The sequence below is a fragment of the Chanos chanos genome, chromosome 10 (genome assembly GCF_902362185.1).
Source record: "Chanos chanos chromosome 10, fChaCha1.1, whole genome shotgun sequence".
Taxonomy (NCBI): Eukaryota; Metazoa; Chordata; class Actinopteri; order Gonorynchiformes; family Chanidae; genus Chanos; species Chanos chanos.
In genome coordinates this window covers 4,643,341-4,655,840 of record NC_044504.1, presented here as the reverse complement: position 1 = coordinate 4,655,840, position 12,500 = coordinate 4,643,341, and the positions used below count along the sequence as shown (strand labels likewise).

The 12,500-nt window shown below is 41.7% G+C and overlaps 1 protein-coding gene across 1 annotated transcript in view; it reads left to right on the top strand.

Moving 5' to 3' along the window:
• Positions 1–5,712: 5,712 nt before the first annotated feature.
• Positions 5,713–12,500, top strand: part of nek5 (NIMA related kinase 5) — a 16,546-nt gene continuing 9,758 nt past the window's right edge. The window contains exons 1-6 of the mRNA XM_030786596.1: positions 5,713–5,835; positions 6,066–6,162; positions 6,257–6,354; positions 6,478–6,561; positions 7,031–7,101; positions 8,222–8,308. Coding sequence (XP_030642456.1) covers positions 5,713–5,835; positions 6,066–6,162; positions 6,257–6,354; positions 6,478–6,561; positions 7,031–7,101; positions 8,222–8,308 — 560 coding nt within the window. The remainder of the gene's footprint in view (positions 5,836–6,065; positions 6,163–6,256; positions 6,355–6,477; positions 6,562–7,030; positions 7,102–8,221; positions 8,309–12,500) is intronic.

Here is a 12,500-nt window from a genome sequence, read left to right as displayed (position 1 = left end):
TCTTCTTTTTTTTTAATAATATTCTTAAAGACAGGTTTGTTTGTGTGTGTGTGTGTGTGTGTGTGTGTGTGTGTGTGTTCACGTGCCTGTAATAGAGGGAATATATATATAGAGAGAGAGAGAGACTGTAAGAGGAAGTAGAGGAAAAGGAGGAGATGAAAAGAGAGTGAGTGATTGAGCGTATGAATGAGCGAGTGAGTGAGTCAGTGAATGAGTGGATGAGTAAATGAGAGAGTTAGGAAGAGGATAAAGAGTTTCTAAAGGACCTTATAAGTAAATATTTTATTTTATGCTGACAAAGCTTTAGGAAATGCATGTAGTCAAGACCTGCTTCTGGAGACAGAATCAGAGCTGAGCATTTTGTACTTTTAAACTTTACAACAAGCATTGCGACTTTTTTGCCAGGTTTCATATTTTCCTTTGCTGTTGTATTTGATATGAAAATATTCCTGAACTATAATCAGAGCTGAGAACGCTTTAGAATAGAGCATATTTAAGTCACCTCAGGGCAGCACGGTATCAGTTAAGAACAGTTAAGTCTCATTAAAACTCTGATTCTTCATTGCCTTTCGCTCACTGAACTATGCACACTGAAGTTTGAAGTAACCAAAGTTATGGTGTTTATTGGGATACTATTCCTGTCTTATGATACAAATTTTCCCATACAACACTTCTGTTCTTGCACATGTAAAATGGTGTTAACAACAGGACAACTTCCAAATGAAAGCGTAATTAAAATGTTTTTGAGTAAAATATGAAATGCACACCACCTGTAATTGTTGTCATGTTGATGGTTTATGGCTTTTTTTTCTGATTAAGTTGTTTGAGATTAATGGTGTTTGGAATACAGGCTAATTTTTGTATGTAACCTCTCTAAACAAATTAAGATCTATTAAAGATTTAAATCTCCAGAGCTTCTTGCGTGTGTCTGTTATCTTACAGCATTTCTGTTTACAGTTAAGACATGGAATTTCTTAATGGGAATTCTTATAATGGGAATTCTTATCACAGACACAGTTCTTTAACAGAGAACAAGAGGCAGGAATTCTGTGACGTTGAACTAAAACAGGAACCATTTTTTTACCTCTTCCCCTGTACTTACTCACTTTACATTTCAAAAGAAACAACTGAATATAACACTGAGCGTTTTAAGTCTGAAGAATGAACTTTGCGCTTAACGATTACATAGAAATACATCTTCTTAAATGAATGGCTACGTCTCACTATGAGACACTGTTACATTACAGTATGTTACCAAAGAACTCCGCAGGATTATTTAACTCCTCCCCCTGACCTCTGTATGACCCATGTCCTCTACACAGACAGTCACATGGTTAACCTGGGACTTTATATGTGGCTCACTAAACTGAAACGTTCAGGGGAAAAAAGGACATGTGTGATGCATGTGACTTTGTTTGCGATGGATACTCCCCATGTGTTTTTTTTCTGTACGGATTAACCCTCGCGCCTCTATTACTTCACATGTTCGTGTCTTCACCGAAAGATTGCTGTTTATTTGTTGATAAACGTGACCTTCACGCAGAGTGGTTTTGTCATTACTGCTTGCTGTGTGACTTTGGGATTACGGGGCAACCCCTGGGGTTTTTTATTGAATACGCCAGATTTGGAATGAGTTGATAACTACTGTAAAACAGGCACAGCCAAAAGTCGAGACAATTAATTAAGGGGAGAGGGAGGAGAAGAAGTTCTTTATTTGTCACACAGCAGAGCAGGGAGCAGTGAAATGCAGCCTCCGCATTTAACCCATCCTACACACCACAGACCATTCACATTGAGTGTGTATGTGAAAGTGTGTGTGTGTGTGCGCGCATGGGAAATAAGTGCCTTCAAGAATTCGGCATCAAATCCCACTAAGAGGGTCATGTTTTGTTTCATTAATTGCAATTTTTTTTTTTTTTTTTTAAAAAAGTCGTGGTATGCTGAACTAGTGGCAGAACACCAAGAGAGTAAAAACTTATCCAGTAAAAGTCGGCTGTCGTGGCTCTGTGAGCCTCACACCCACGAGCTTCCTGAGAGACAGTGGGCTTCACGTCTGCAAAAGTCAAAAAAGCCCTAAAAGATCTCTCGGAAGAGGCAGAAAAGGAACTTTCTGACTCTGGCTGTGAAGGGGAGGCGAGAAGCCACATAGATCACAGCAATATATTTGTGTGTGTGTGTGTGTGTTTGTCAGGGTTATTAGAGTTTTTAAATTTTCATTAGTTTTTATTTTCCTTTAGTCTTTTAGTTTGGTTTTTGATTTCAGTTTAGTTTTAGTTCTACAAGTCCATAAGTTGGTCTAGTTTTATTTTCATTATGAGGAATTGACTAGTTTTAGTTTCGTTTTTAATTGGTTTTAGTCTTAGTTTTAGTTTTTCAGGTATTTGATTTATAGAGGCTGAAAAAAGTAGGATGAAAGAATGCATGAAATTAAGAATATGATTTACAAAACCATATTGTGCAAAACCATTTTATTCTTTTACACCATAAACTGTTGACATTGCTCAACCCACAGCAGGACTCGATAATTAGCAGGGCTAAATCAAAAGCGAAACTTTAAACAGTCTGCAGTAATACCCGGAATGAGGTCGCATCACACCAAAACAGTTTTAAAAGATGTGAACCTCTTGGAACAAGGTAAAATGTTTCTCTTTTTTTAAAAAACATTTTTAAGAAAACATGTCACACATATTCTTAGACTGGATGAACTTCATGTCAAAGATCCATTCCTTGAAATAAAGTCAAAATTAAAAGTCAAAATTAAAATTCCATAAATCTCAATTTCTGGGACATTAGGCCACGAGGTGAAATGGCGTGAGAGCAGATGATGAATGGGGTCATCTGTGAGGAAGACACACAGCTGGAGATGAAGCTGCTGGACTAACACACACATACACACACACACACACACAAACAGACACGCATACCATTGCCACCACATATCTTTAGTCAAGTAACTTCTTGTCGTAGCCCGATTTCTCAGTCCAGACCATAGTAGCCCACACACAGAGAAAATGCGCTCCACAAAAGCTTGGGAGGCAGGAGCACTGACTAAATCTAAAGCCACTGGGGCAATTTTGGGATAAAAGGCTTCCCTCACCCTCCAGAACTCCAGTGGGTTGTCACAGACCATTCCTTGCTGGATCGGATCTCATCCATGTGCTTTGTCATCTAACTTGATGGAGTGTTCATGGCATTAATGCCTGACTTGCCCCCAGGCGGGATGCGAGATAGGTGTATCTCTTGAGGGCAAAGGGCACTGATGAGGCAGTTTCAGTGGCCCTTGAGGCATTTTCATCTGTGGTTGGACTCGGATGAGACTGTCCCGCTAGGGTCTGTACAAAGGACTGTGCTGCCTTCTGCAAAGATTTAAACTCTGGCGAGTGTAGAACAAATGAAACAGTGGGGTCCACTAGGCAGGCTCCTGCTGCAGTGGTATCGAAGCTGCAGCGGTCAGGGTTGAGAATGCCAGCAAACCGATCTGTCAGAGACCTCAAGCAGCAATTGAGCAACAGGCTTCAGAACAACAGTGGTGGAGAGCAGGTGTGCCTCCAGGTTTAACAGGCATGGCACAACATGAGACAAGGACCGGCTGTCATTCTGGAGCTGGTCAGCGTGCGCAGCAAAAGGCTCAAACAATTTGAGCAGATTTTCAAGCTTTGCCCAGTCACTTGTGAGGAGACTGTCCATAATCAAGTCCTCCAGCACCTGACTGAGTTCTCCTTTTGTCTCCGGCAGTGGTTTGATCATGTCTAGGGTGCTATTCCAGTGCGTGCTGCAGTCCCGTGTGAGAGTTTTACCACATCTTCTCATTATTTGCTCATTTGCAACAGATGACTTCTTCTGTACAGCATGAACCAGACGTCTTGTCTTCAGTACGGTGGATTCAACACCTGGGTGATTCACTGCATCTTTTAGTGCAAGCTGCAAGGTGTGGGCCAGACAGTGCATTCTGTGGAATTTGTTATTCTCCTCATTCTCCAAAAGGTTCTCTAGCTCTAAATATCAAAGGGAAAATACACAATGCATACCAGTGAAAATGCAGCCTACCTACTTAATGACACAGTCAGTTAGTGGTGGCGGAGCTGTCAAATTATATTTATGATTAAGCATAGACTTACGGAAACCATAGAATATGTAGACGTCTTACATACAGTGCCTTTAAGCTAGCTTGTTAGTTAAATAAACACCCTTACCTAAACCATTCTCGGTATCTGTGTCCTCAGTCTCTGTGTTCATCCAGTCGGGTCTGCGCGATCTTCCAGCTGTCCCTCGCAGCAGGTGTATGGCCTTCACAATATTGCTTCCGTTGTCGGTTATGACCCGCAGCACTTTCTCGTCCTTTATGTCCCATCTTTCCAACGTCAGCTTGATGCAGCGGGTGATTGACTGGCCAGTGTGTGGATGATCTAAACGATGCAAATTTAACAATACATGTTGTGCTTTGCCGGTGGGAGAGTGGTAAAAAGCAAGCAGATACTCCAAGCTGCTGTTCGTCCTCGTTTGCTCCATCCGTCGACAGAAAAAAGTGAATTTTACCGTCGATTCTATTTCGTTTTAGTTCGTGTTGCATTGTTCATTGTAGTTTTTATTTCGTTTTCGTGTTTTTGAAAATGGTCGTTTTTATTTTTATTTCATTTAACGAAGTTATTTTTTCACTCGCAGGGTGCTGGAGCCTATCCCAGCGCTGGGTTAAAGGCGGGGAAACACCCTGGACAGGTCGCTAATCCATCGCAGCAAACTTCATCTTCTCACTCACTCATTATCTAAGCCGCTCATCCTAATTAGGGTCGCGGGGGGTGCTGGAGCCTATCCCAGCGCTCATAGGGCGAAAGGCGAGGAAACACCCTGGACAGGTCGCCAGTCCATCGCAGAAACTTCATCTTTTGCATTTGAAAATTAAAAGTCTGATACTTTACGAGATTGACTCAAGTTTTTGTTGTTGTTGTCGTTGTTGTTCATTTTTGTTTTTTTAATGAGGGGCTTGGACTTTTACTACAGTCGTTCACTCATAGTTTTATCTTTATTGTTAGGTAGGCGTAATATCTGAATACTTAAACTGCCTCTGTCAGTTTCCCTTTTGTCGTGAAACGTAGAAAATACAAGTCCCAGGGTGCTTTGCTTAGAGTTTTACAGAACACAAAACTGGTAGGCATGTCTGGCTCTTGCTGTCAAATTTCTTCTTGATTCACGCGGCCTTTTTTGGATTGTCACCAGCAGCAAATGCTCACGGAAACAAACATCTAATATGTCAGAAAGAAGGAATGGACTGTAGTATTTTATCTGTTCAGACGGTAGGTGACTGTTTTTCCAAAATAATTATTAAACCTTCAGCTTCAGAAAAAAACGACTTCGTCTGTTTAGCTGTTGTCATAGCAACAGACTCTCGTGGTCTGTTCAAGAACTTACCTGCTTTAACACACTATTACGCTATAAATGAGTGATTTGTCTATGTGCAGCCCCGTTTTCAAACCTCACAAAGGCTTAAAATCGTATTGTTTTCTCCTGGATTGGGTTATAAACATGACAGGCAATATACCAGAATGTATATGCATATTTTATTGAGGAATCCGGTGAGTTACCTCACTTCGGCCCCCTGTGCAGTGACATATCGGATAACTTAGGAAATTAGCTATCAACATAACCGGGTTTTCTTTATATAAAATTAACGTGATGTCGTCTTCGGCAGCATCTCCTAATGACTGGTATGTGGTGATGAACAACTACGAGGTGATCCGGCAGATAGGAGAGGGCGCGTTTGGGAAAGCGTTCTTGGTGAGGGAGAAAGACGGTGCTGGCGGCAGACAATGTGTAATTAAAGAGGTTAACATGAGGCGGGTAAGTCAGATGCTCACGGCACTGTATAACCTGTCTCTGTTTTATGTTCGGAAAATTAACCAAAAGATTAAACAATGTTTCTCCTCCACGAGAAACTGAGAGGTAAAAAAGAGTTCTGACTGCGTCTATACACAAGGCTCTTCGGTGGAATACGTGCCTGGCCGGGCAGAAGCGGAGTTAAACATAGTCGTATGAGGTGACTGAGTTTTCCATCTGTGCTTTCTTTTCAGATGTCCCCACGTGAGAAGGAGTCATCCAGAAAAGAAGTGACTCTTCTCTCCAAAATGAAACATCCAAATATTGTGGCCTTCTTTAAATCATTCCAGGGTTAGCCTTCATCTTGGATTCAGTATTATCACGCACTATATAGAAGGAGCACAGTCTTTACCTGTGTGTGTGTGTGTGTGTGTGTGTGTTCTAGAGAGAAACAGCCTCTATATTGTGATGGAGTATTGTGATGGTGGGGATCTGCTGAAAAGGATCAATACGCAAAGAGGCCAACTCTTCTCAGAGGAACAGGTACACACACACACACACACACACACACACACACACACACACACACACACTCATACACACACACTCACTCACACACAAACTACTCAAAGGCACATTCAAACATATCTTTTCTGTGTTTTTCAGATAACAGACTGGTTTGTCCAGATCTGTCTGGGGCTCAAACACATCCATGACAGGAAAGTCCTTCACAGAGACATCAAGTCACAGGTACCACAAACACTACACCTGACCAACACAGACAACTCACTGGTATCGCACCAGACCCACCCACACAGACAAACACAGGTACCAAATGTATTACACCAGACCAACACAGTCAAATCATAGGTATCACACGTATTGCACCTGACCAGAACAGACAAATCACAGGTACCACTGATGTTACACCTGACCAACACAGACAACTGACAGGTACCTACTGTATTACACCTGACCAACACAGACAACTGACAGGTACCTACTGTATTACACCTGACCAACACAGACAACTGACAGGTACCTACTGTATTACACCTGACCAACACAGACAACTGACAGGTACCTACTGTATTACACCTGACCAACACAGACAACTGACAGGTACCTACTGTATTACACCTGACCAACACAGACAAATCATGAAAACTGTGTTCCTCACATAGCCTAGTATCCTAATCTGAGCTGTGTTATGTCGCAGAATATCTTTCTCACACAAGGTGGAATTAAAGTCAAGCTGGGAGACTTTGGCATCGCAAGAATGTTAAACAAGTGAGTATGAAAACATGCACCTGTAGAATGAGTGTATGGGTTTTGTAATGTCTGTATTGTGTGTGTGTGTGTGTGTGTGTTTATGTGTTGTTGTTGCATGCGTGTGTCTGTTAGGGCCTCTAACAGCTGTTTTCTGCTCTGAAAAAGAACATGCACGGGCCAGAAAAACAGTCATTAAATTTTTCCCTGGCAGGCAGCGGAGGTACAACGTTGTCTGAGCGTTATCTAAGCGTTGTGAATACATCAAAGCGCTGTCTGGGCTATGTAAAGCTGCCCATTTAAATGTTTATCACATTCTTAAGATGACTGCTGCCTCTCCCCGAGGGACCTCGGAGATCCTTCCCGACGCTCTAAAGTATTTAAACAGACCTGAAAACCCTCCAGAATATTCTAGTCTTTTTCCAAAAAAAAAAAAAAAAAGGAATGTGGCTGTGTGTGTGTGAGTGTGTGTGTTTTAAAGACATCATCTTTAGTGAGGACATGGGCGTGTATGGGCAATAAAGACACACAAATCACTTTTGGAATAATAGTGTGATGTGTGCGCCTTGACTCATAAGGGGGTGGTGCAGTAGTTAGTACTGTTGCCTCACAGCAAGAAGGTCCTGGGTTCAATTCCTGGGTTCAGTTGGTTCCCTCTCTCAGTCCAAAGATATGTAAGCCAGGTGAATTGGAAACACTAAAGTTGCCCTTAGGTGTGAATGTGTTTGTCTGTGTGTCTGCCCTGCAATGGACTGGTGACCTGTACAGGGTGTTTCCCCACCTTTTGCCCAATGAGTGCTGGGATATGCTCCAGCACCCCCCGCGACCCTAATTAGGATAAGCATCTTTTTGTGTTTTAACAGAACTCCCTATGGTAAATGTGAATGTGTTGGTTTGCCTCATGAATATTAATCAATAATCTATATCTTCCTCTTTTTTTTTTTCTTTTTTTTTTTGCAGTTAGCTGATGTTGTGTGTTGCTCTTGTCGGTACAAATACTGAACCGCTAGGTGGGAGATAGTGAATGGGACTCTTGTTTACTTTGTCTCAGCATACAGCCCTCGGTCTGATTTATTCAGCGTAAAACCTTTAGAGTCATTCTGGCCTAACAAAACTTTTCTTTCAACTTTTGATTGGTCAGCACGATGGAGTTGGCGCGCACCTGTGTGGGCACACCATTCTACCTGTCCCCAGAGATATGTGAGAACAGACCATACAACAACAAAACGTATGTATATATCACCCTCTCCGTACACTTCTTCTTCTCTTTCTTTCTTTCTTTCTTTCTTTTTTTTGTCATCCTTACTCCATTACCCCCCTCTCATCTTTGCCAAAGTTCTGCCTGAACCCCTCTGTGTGAAATGAAAAATAAAAAAATGAAGAATTACAAGTTTCTCTGTTTAAGTTTAAGTGACCCCGGGTAACTTTATTCGTTTTATATTTAAGTTACTTCAGAGGTCCTTGAGAATTTCACTCTGTTGACCTTCAAGTTGGTGGAGCAATGAAAAACCCCAGTTGTGCCTACCACAATCTCACACTCCACCCACAAATGATCATCCCTTGCTGTCGATGTGCCATTTTATCCTCAACCAGATCCTCCTTCATATTTCAGACACGACATCATAATGGGACATTACGTTTCATAGTGGTTTAACGTGTTGAAAAAAAAAGTCATTTAACACGTTACGGAAAGTATCTCAACTCGCGTAAAGCTAGCGCCTCGGGTTCTCCCACTGTGAAATCACACACACACACACACACACACACGTTTGAACTTGCGCTTACCCTCCCCTACCCCAGCCCAAAACCCACTGAGCAAACAACACGCCCAAACAATATTAACATTATGTATACATACAGATGCATTTCAGCTCCTTTCATTAATTTACTTAATTCCCTTTTCATTTTACTGGCCGGTTTGCGCCTAAAGATCTCCTAATCTCCCCCTTGACAGTTGCTCGCGGCGGGCCACACAGGTTGAAAACCCCAGCACTATGGTATATGTCAGTTATCTGACAAGCACTGCGGTCGTCATGGAAACATCGCCTCGCCACGCAGCTTAATTAGGCTAAACTGAGAACCGTCAGCAATTGTGAAAGCAGGTTAACCTACTAGTGATACGCCTGAAATGCAGAGGTGTATGTATGACTCTTATAGACCGAAGTAAAAATAGATTAAAGCATTTCAACGGTTTGTCATGCGCGGCTGTAGTATAATTTACATTAGGCTGTCCTTTTTTTAAGCTAAGTTGCTAAAATTCCGTAAGACCTGAAAATGCTAAAGCGGTATCAAAAAAAGTGTCGTATACATTCCTTAAAGAGACCTTCTCATGGCCTCACTAGTTCAGTCAAGTTAGGAATAGACCTGTTGGAGCCAAGTCACAAGGAAAGGGAGCACTGAGGTGAATTGGGATAAGATCCAGTCAGTCATATACAGCTTGTACATATTCGCCTCAGGTCAACTGGAGTATCTGTCCAATGTGTTTGCATAAAATCATCAAAATCAGTTATACAAGGACGAATTGGAAAAATTTACAGTACTTTATCAACTTCGGAGAAAAGTTTACCAGCCAATCTTTAGAGGTATGTTTCTTTTAATTTAAACTCTCTGGAGGCTCTCTACTGCACAGCGTCTGCAGTGGGAATTTATTTTGTGGTGATATGAAACCTGTTATCAAACCTGTGCACACTTTCTCTGCGTGTGTGCGTGTGTGTGGTTTTTCCGTGTGAGATGAGATTCTCTTTACCTTTCTGTGGGCCTGACCAGAGCCGTTGAGAGAGAGAGTTGCGACACTGATTGATCTCGCCGCTACGCGATCACGTGGTTCATGTACACATTCAATAGTTCCAACTATACCACGCGCTGTCCAGTTCTCTATAGGACAGACAGCAGCGTAAGCGACATCAAACGGTAAATATTAAAAAATTAAACCATTTGTGTGTATAATTAACTGACTTTACACTTACTGTCTATATGTTAATGTCAGTTTGGTATGTGAAGAGGCAGAGTGACAACTTAATCAGTTTATCATTATTTACATCATTTTTGTTTTTGGAGGGAAAGAGCTCGTTCATGTTAACATACATTAAGTTAGCATACCTTACATAACGCAAGATCCTGGAGTAGTCGGATTTAATTATTTGGCGTGAATCGACCTCCCTTCACTTTCCTGAGGATTTCCAATATTAAACGGGTTTTGCCAGATACTAAGTATCATTTATATTATTGGTTTCATAATATTTTTTCTGCATTGAGCAGACACAAAAAGACACTACCCTACATCACTTACCTGCATTGTCAAAGATCAAACATTTGATGTTGGAATGTGTTACTGAGTGGGCATTCAGTCTTTTGATGTCCAGGTTTTTGATGAGACGAAAATGGCAACCCTAGCTCCACTACGCATCACTGATATTATCTTAAGACTTTCACATACAGCATAAGAATGTATCATAACAAATAAATATCAATGAATGCCAATAACTGCTCAAATTACATAAGCAAGTTTGGTCAATAGTGCAAAACATACAAGGCAACCAACTACATTCAAGAAAACAATTGTAACACATGCTATGGCCCGGCTGATGAGACCACAACATAAAAAGGGAGACTGACAAATATTTAGGTTTTAAATAAATAATAGAATTTATTCATTTATCCTCCCTGTTAGCACCACAGCCTCTGCACTGCCACTGCAGGACTAGTGGGGGTGCTGAGGGTTGTAACACCTCCCTGCCTAAAAGGGCTCCTTCATGCAGACCTACAACAAAACACAAAAAGTCCTCCTGTGACCATTCCAGTCATACCCCACATCCCTCTTTTCCTCTGCATCCTTGCTTCTGCTGACAAGGGAACACACACAGTGAAATTACAACGCTGTCTAAAATTAGGAGCACAATCTAAATTATCACCCTCTGAATACCCAGCTTTGTGAGCGTCTCGAAGCCCAAAAAGGGAACTTGGACCATGGCATTATTACTGCCTGAGACAGGAATGCCCCACCTCTCGAATACAGTGATAATAAAGAGAAATCATGACACATACATGTTGCTTGTGGTATTGGTATTTACAAGGAACAAAAGTATATCAAAAGTAACAATATAACACAACTGATACACCATTTTTTGTGAGGATTTGTCCTGCTGGTCTTGTAACGAACTCAAGCCTCTCAAGTCAGGGAGACATGAGTGGATAGGAAGAGGCTGTCATCCACTCTCTGTGGTTTGCACTATTGTCTGAGGTCTTAAAGCAATGACTACATCTAACATTTTATAGATCAACTTTCATACCATGGTTGGCTGTGCGGCATTTGGATGCACCAATCGGTCGGAGAAAGGCATGCGGATGTATGGCTTCCCAAAGGAAACAGATAGAAGAAAAAAATGGTTGGCAATGGTCAGCAGAAGCAACCTGACACTCACAAGAGACTACAATAACAGAAAACTGTGTCAAGTAAGTTATGCTTAAACAGGTGAAATAGACAAATTACTTGTGGTTACTATTTCAAAGGGTTTTATGCTTTTACATGTAGAGCAAAATTAAATTCCAACTGATCCTTACGGGGTATGTCTGGAATATGTGTGAAAATTGAACTTGCAAGCCTCTCTCCTGATGGAGAGCACAGTATTTTACTGCGAATGAAAGAGTTCAAGAGGGGTGCTCTTTACCAGCCATCAGATGAGGCCTTTGACCTTGTCTGTAAAGCAGAGCAGCTGTTTCGGGCGAGGACAAGAGCTTCCCTCATGGAGCTCCCCAATGCAATGGCATTGCTGGAAAGAGAGGCCATGCTCCTGGACAGCAGGCTTCCCTCATGCCACGATCTGAAAAACAAAATTACCACCAGGTACATCAGGCTGAGGTTACGGATAGAGTCAAAGAATATCAGAGCTGCAAGGAGGGAAAAGTCAGTTGACCGTGGGTGTCTTGGAAGCAAGAGCCAAAGCAGAAAGACCACGAAGATCAAATCTCCTCCAGCACCTACAGCAATGACAACCAATCCACTACCAAGCACCGTGGTCGTTGCAATGGACGTACTTGCTCTGTCTATTCCTAGCTCACCTGCAGCTTCAAGCTATGCAGGGTCGGTGAGCCTAGTTGCTCAAACAGCCTCATCATCGCTCCACCAGCCTAAATAACCACCAGACAGCCTGGTCATTGCCCTCCCGGCCTCACCATCGCTTTGGTTTACTGTGTGTTTTGTAGCTTTTATTAATAAGTGTTTGTATGTTATTTGAATAACTTTCCCATTTTTGTTTAAATGTTTTCTTTGATCATTAACTCTGTTAATAAAAAAATATTTTATGGATGGAAACACATCTCTCTCATAGTATAATGAACCTGGGTGCCTTTTTGAGTTATCCATACCGGAAAGTAAATATCAGATAAGCCCTTCCGCTCTGTCACTCAATTCATATTAGACA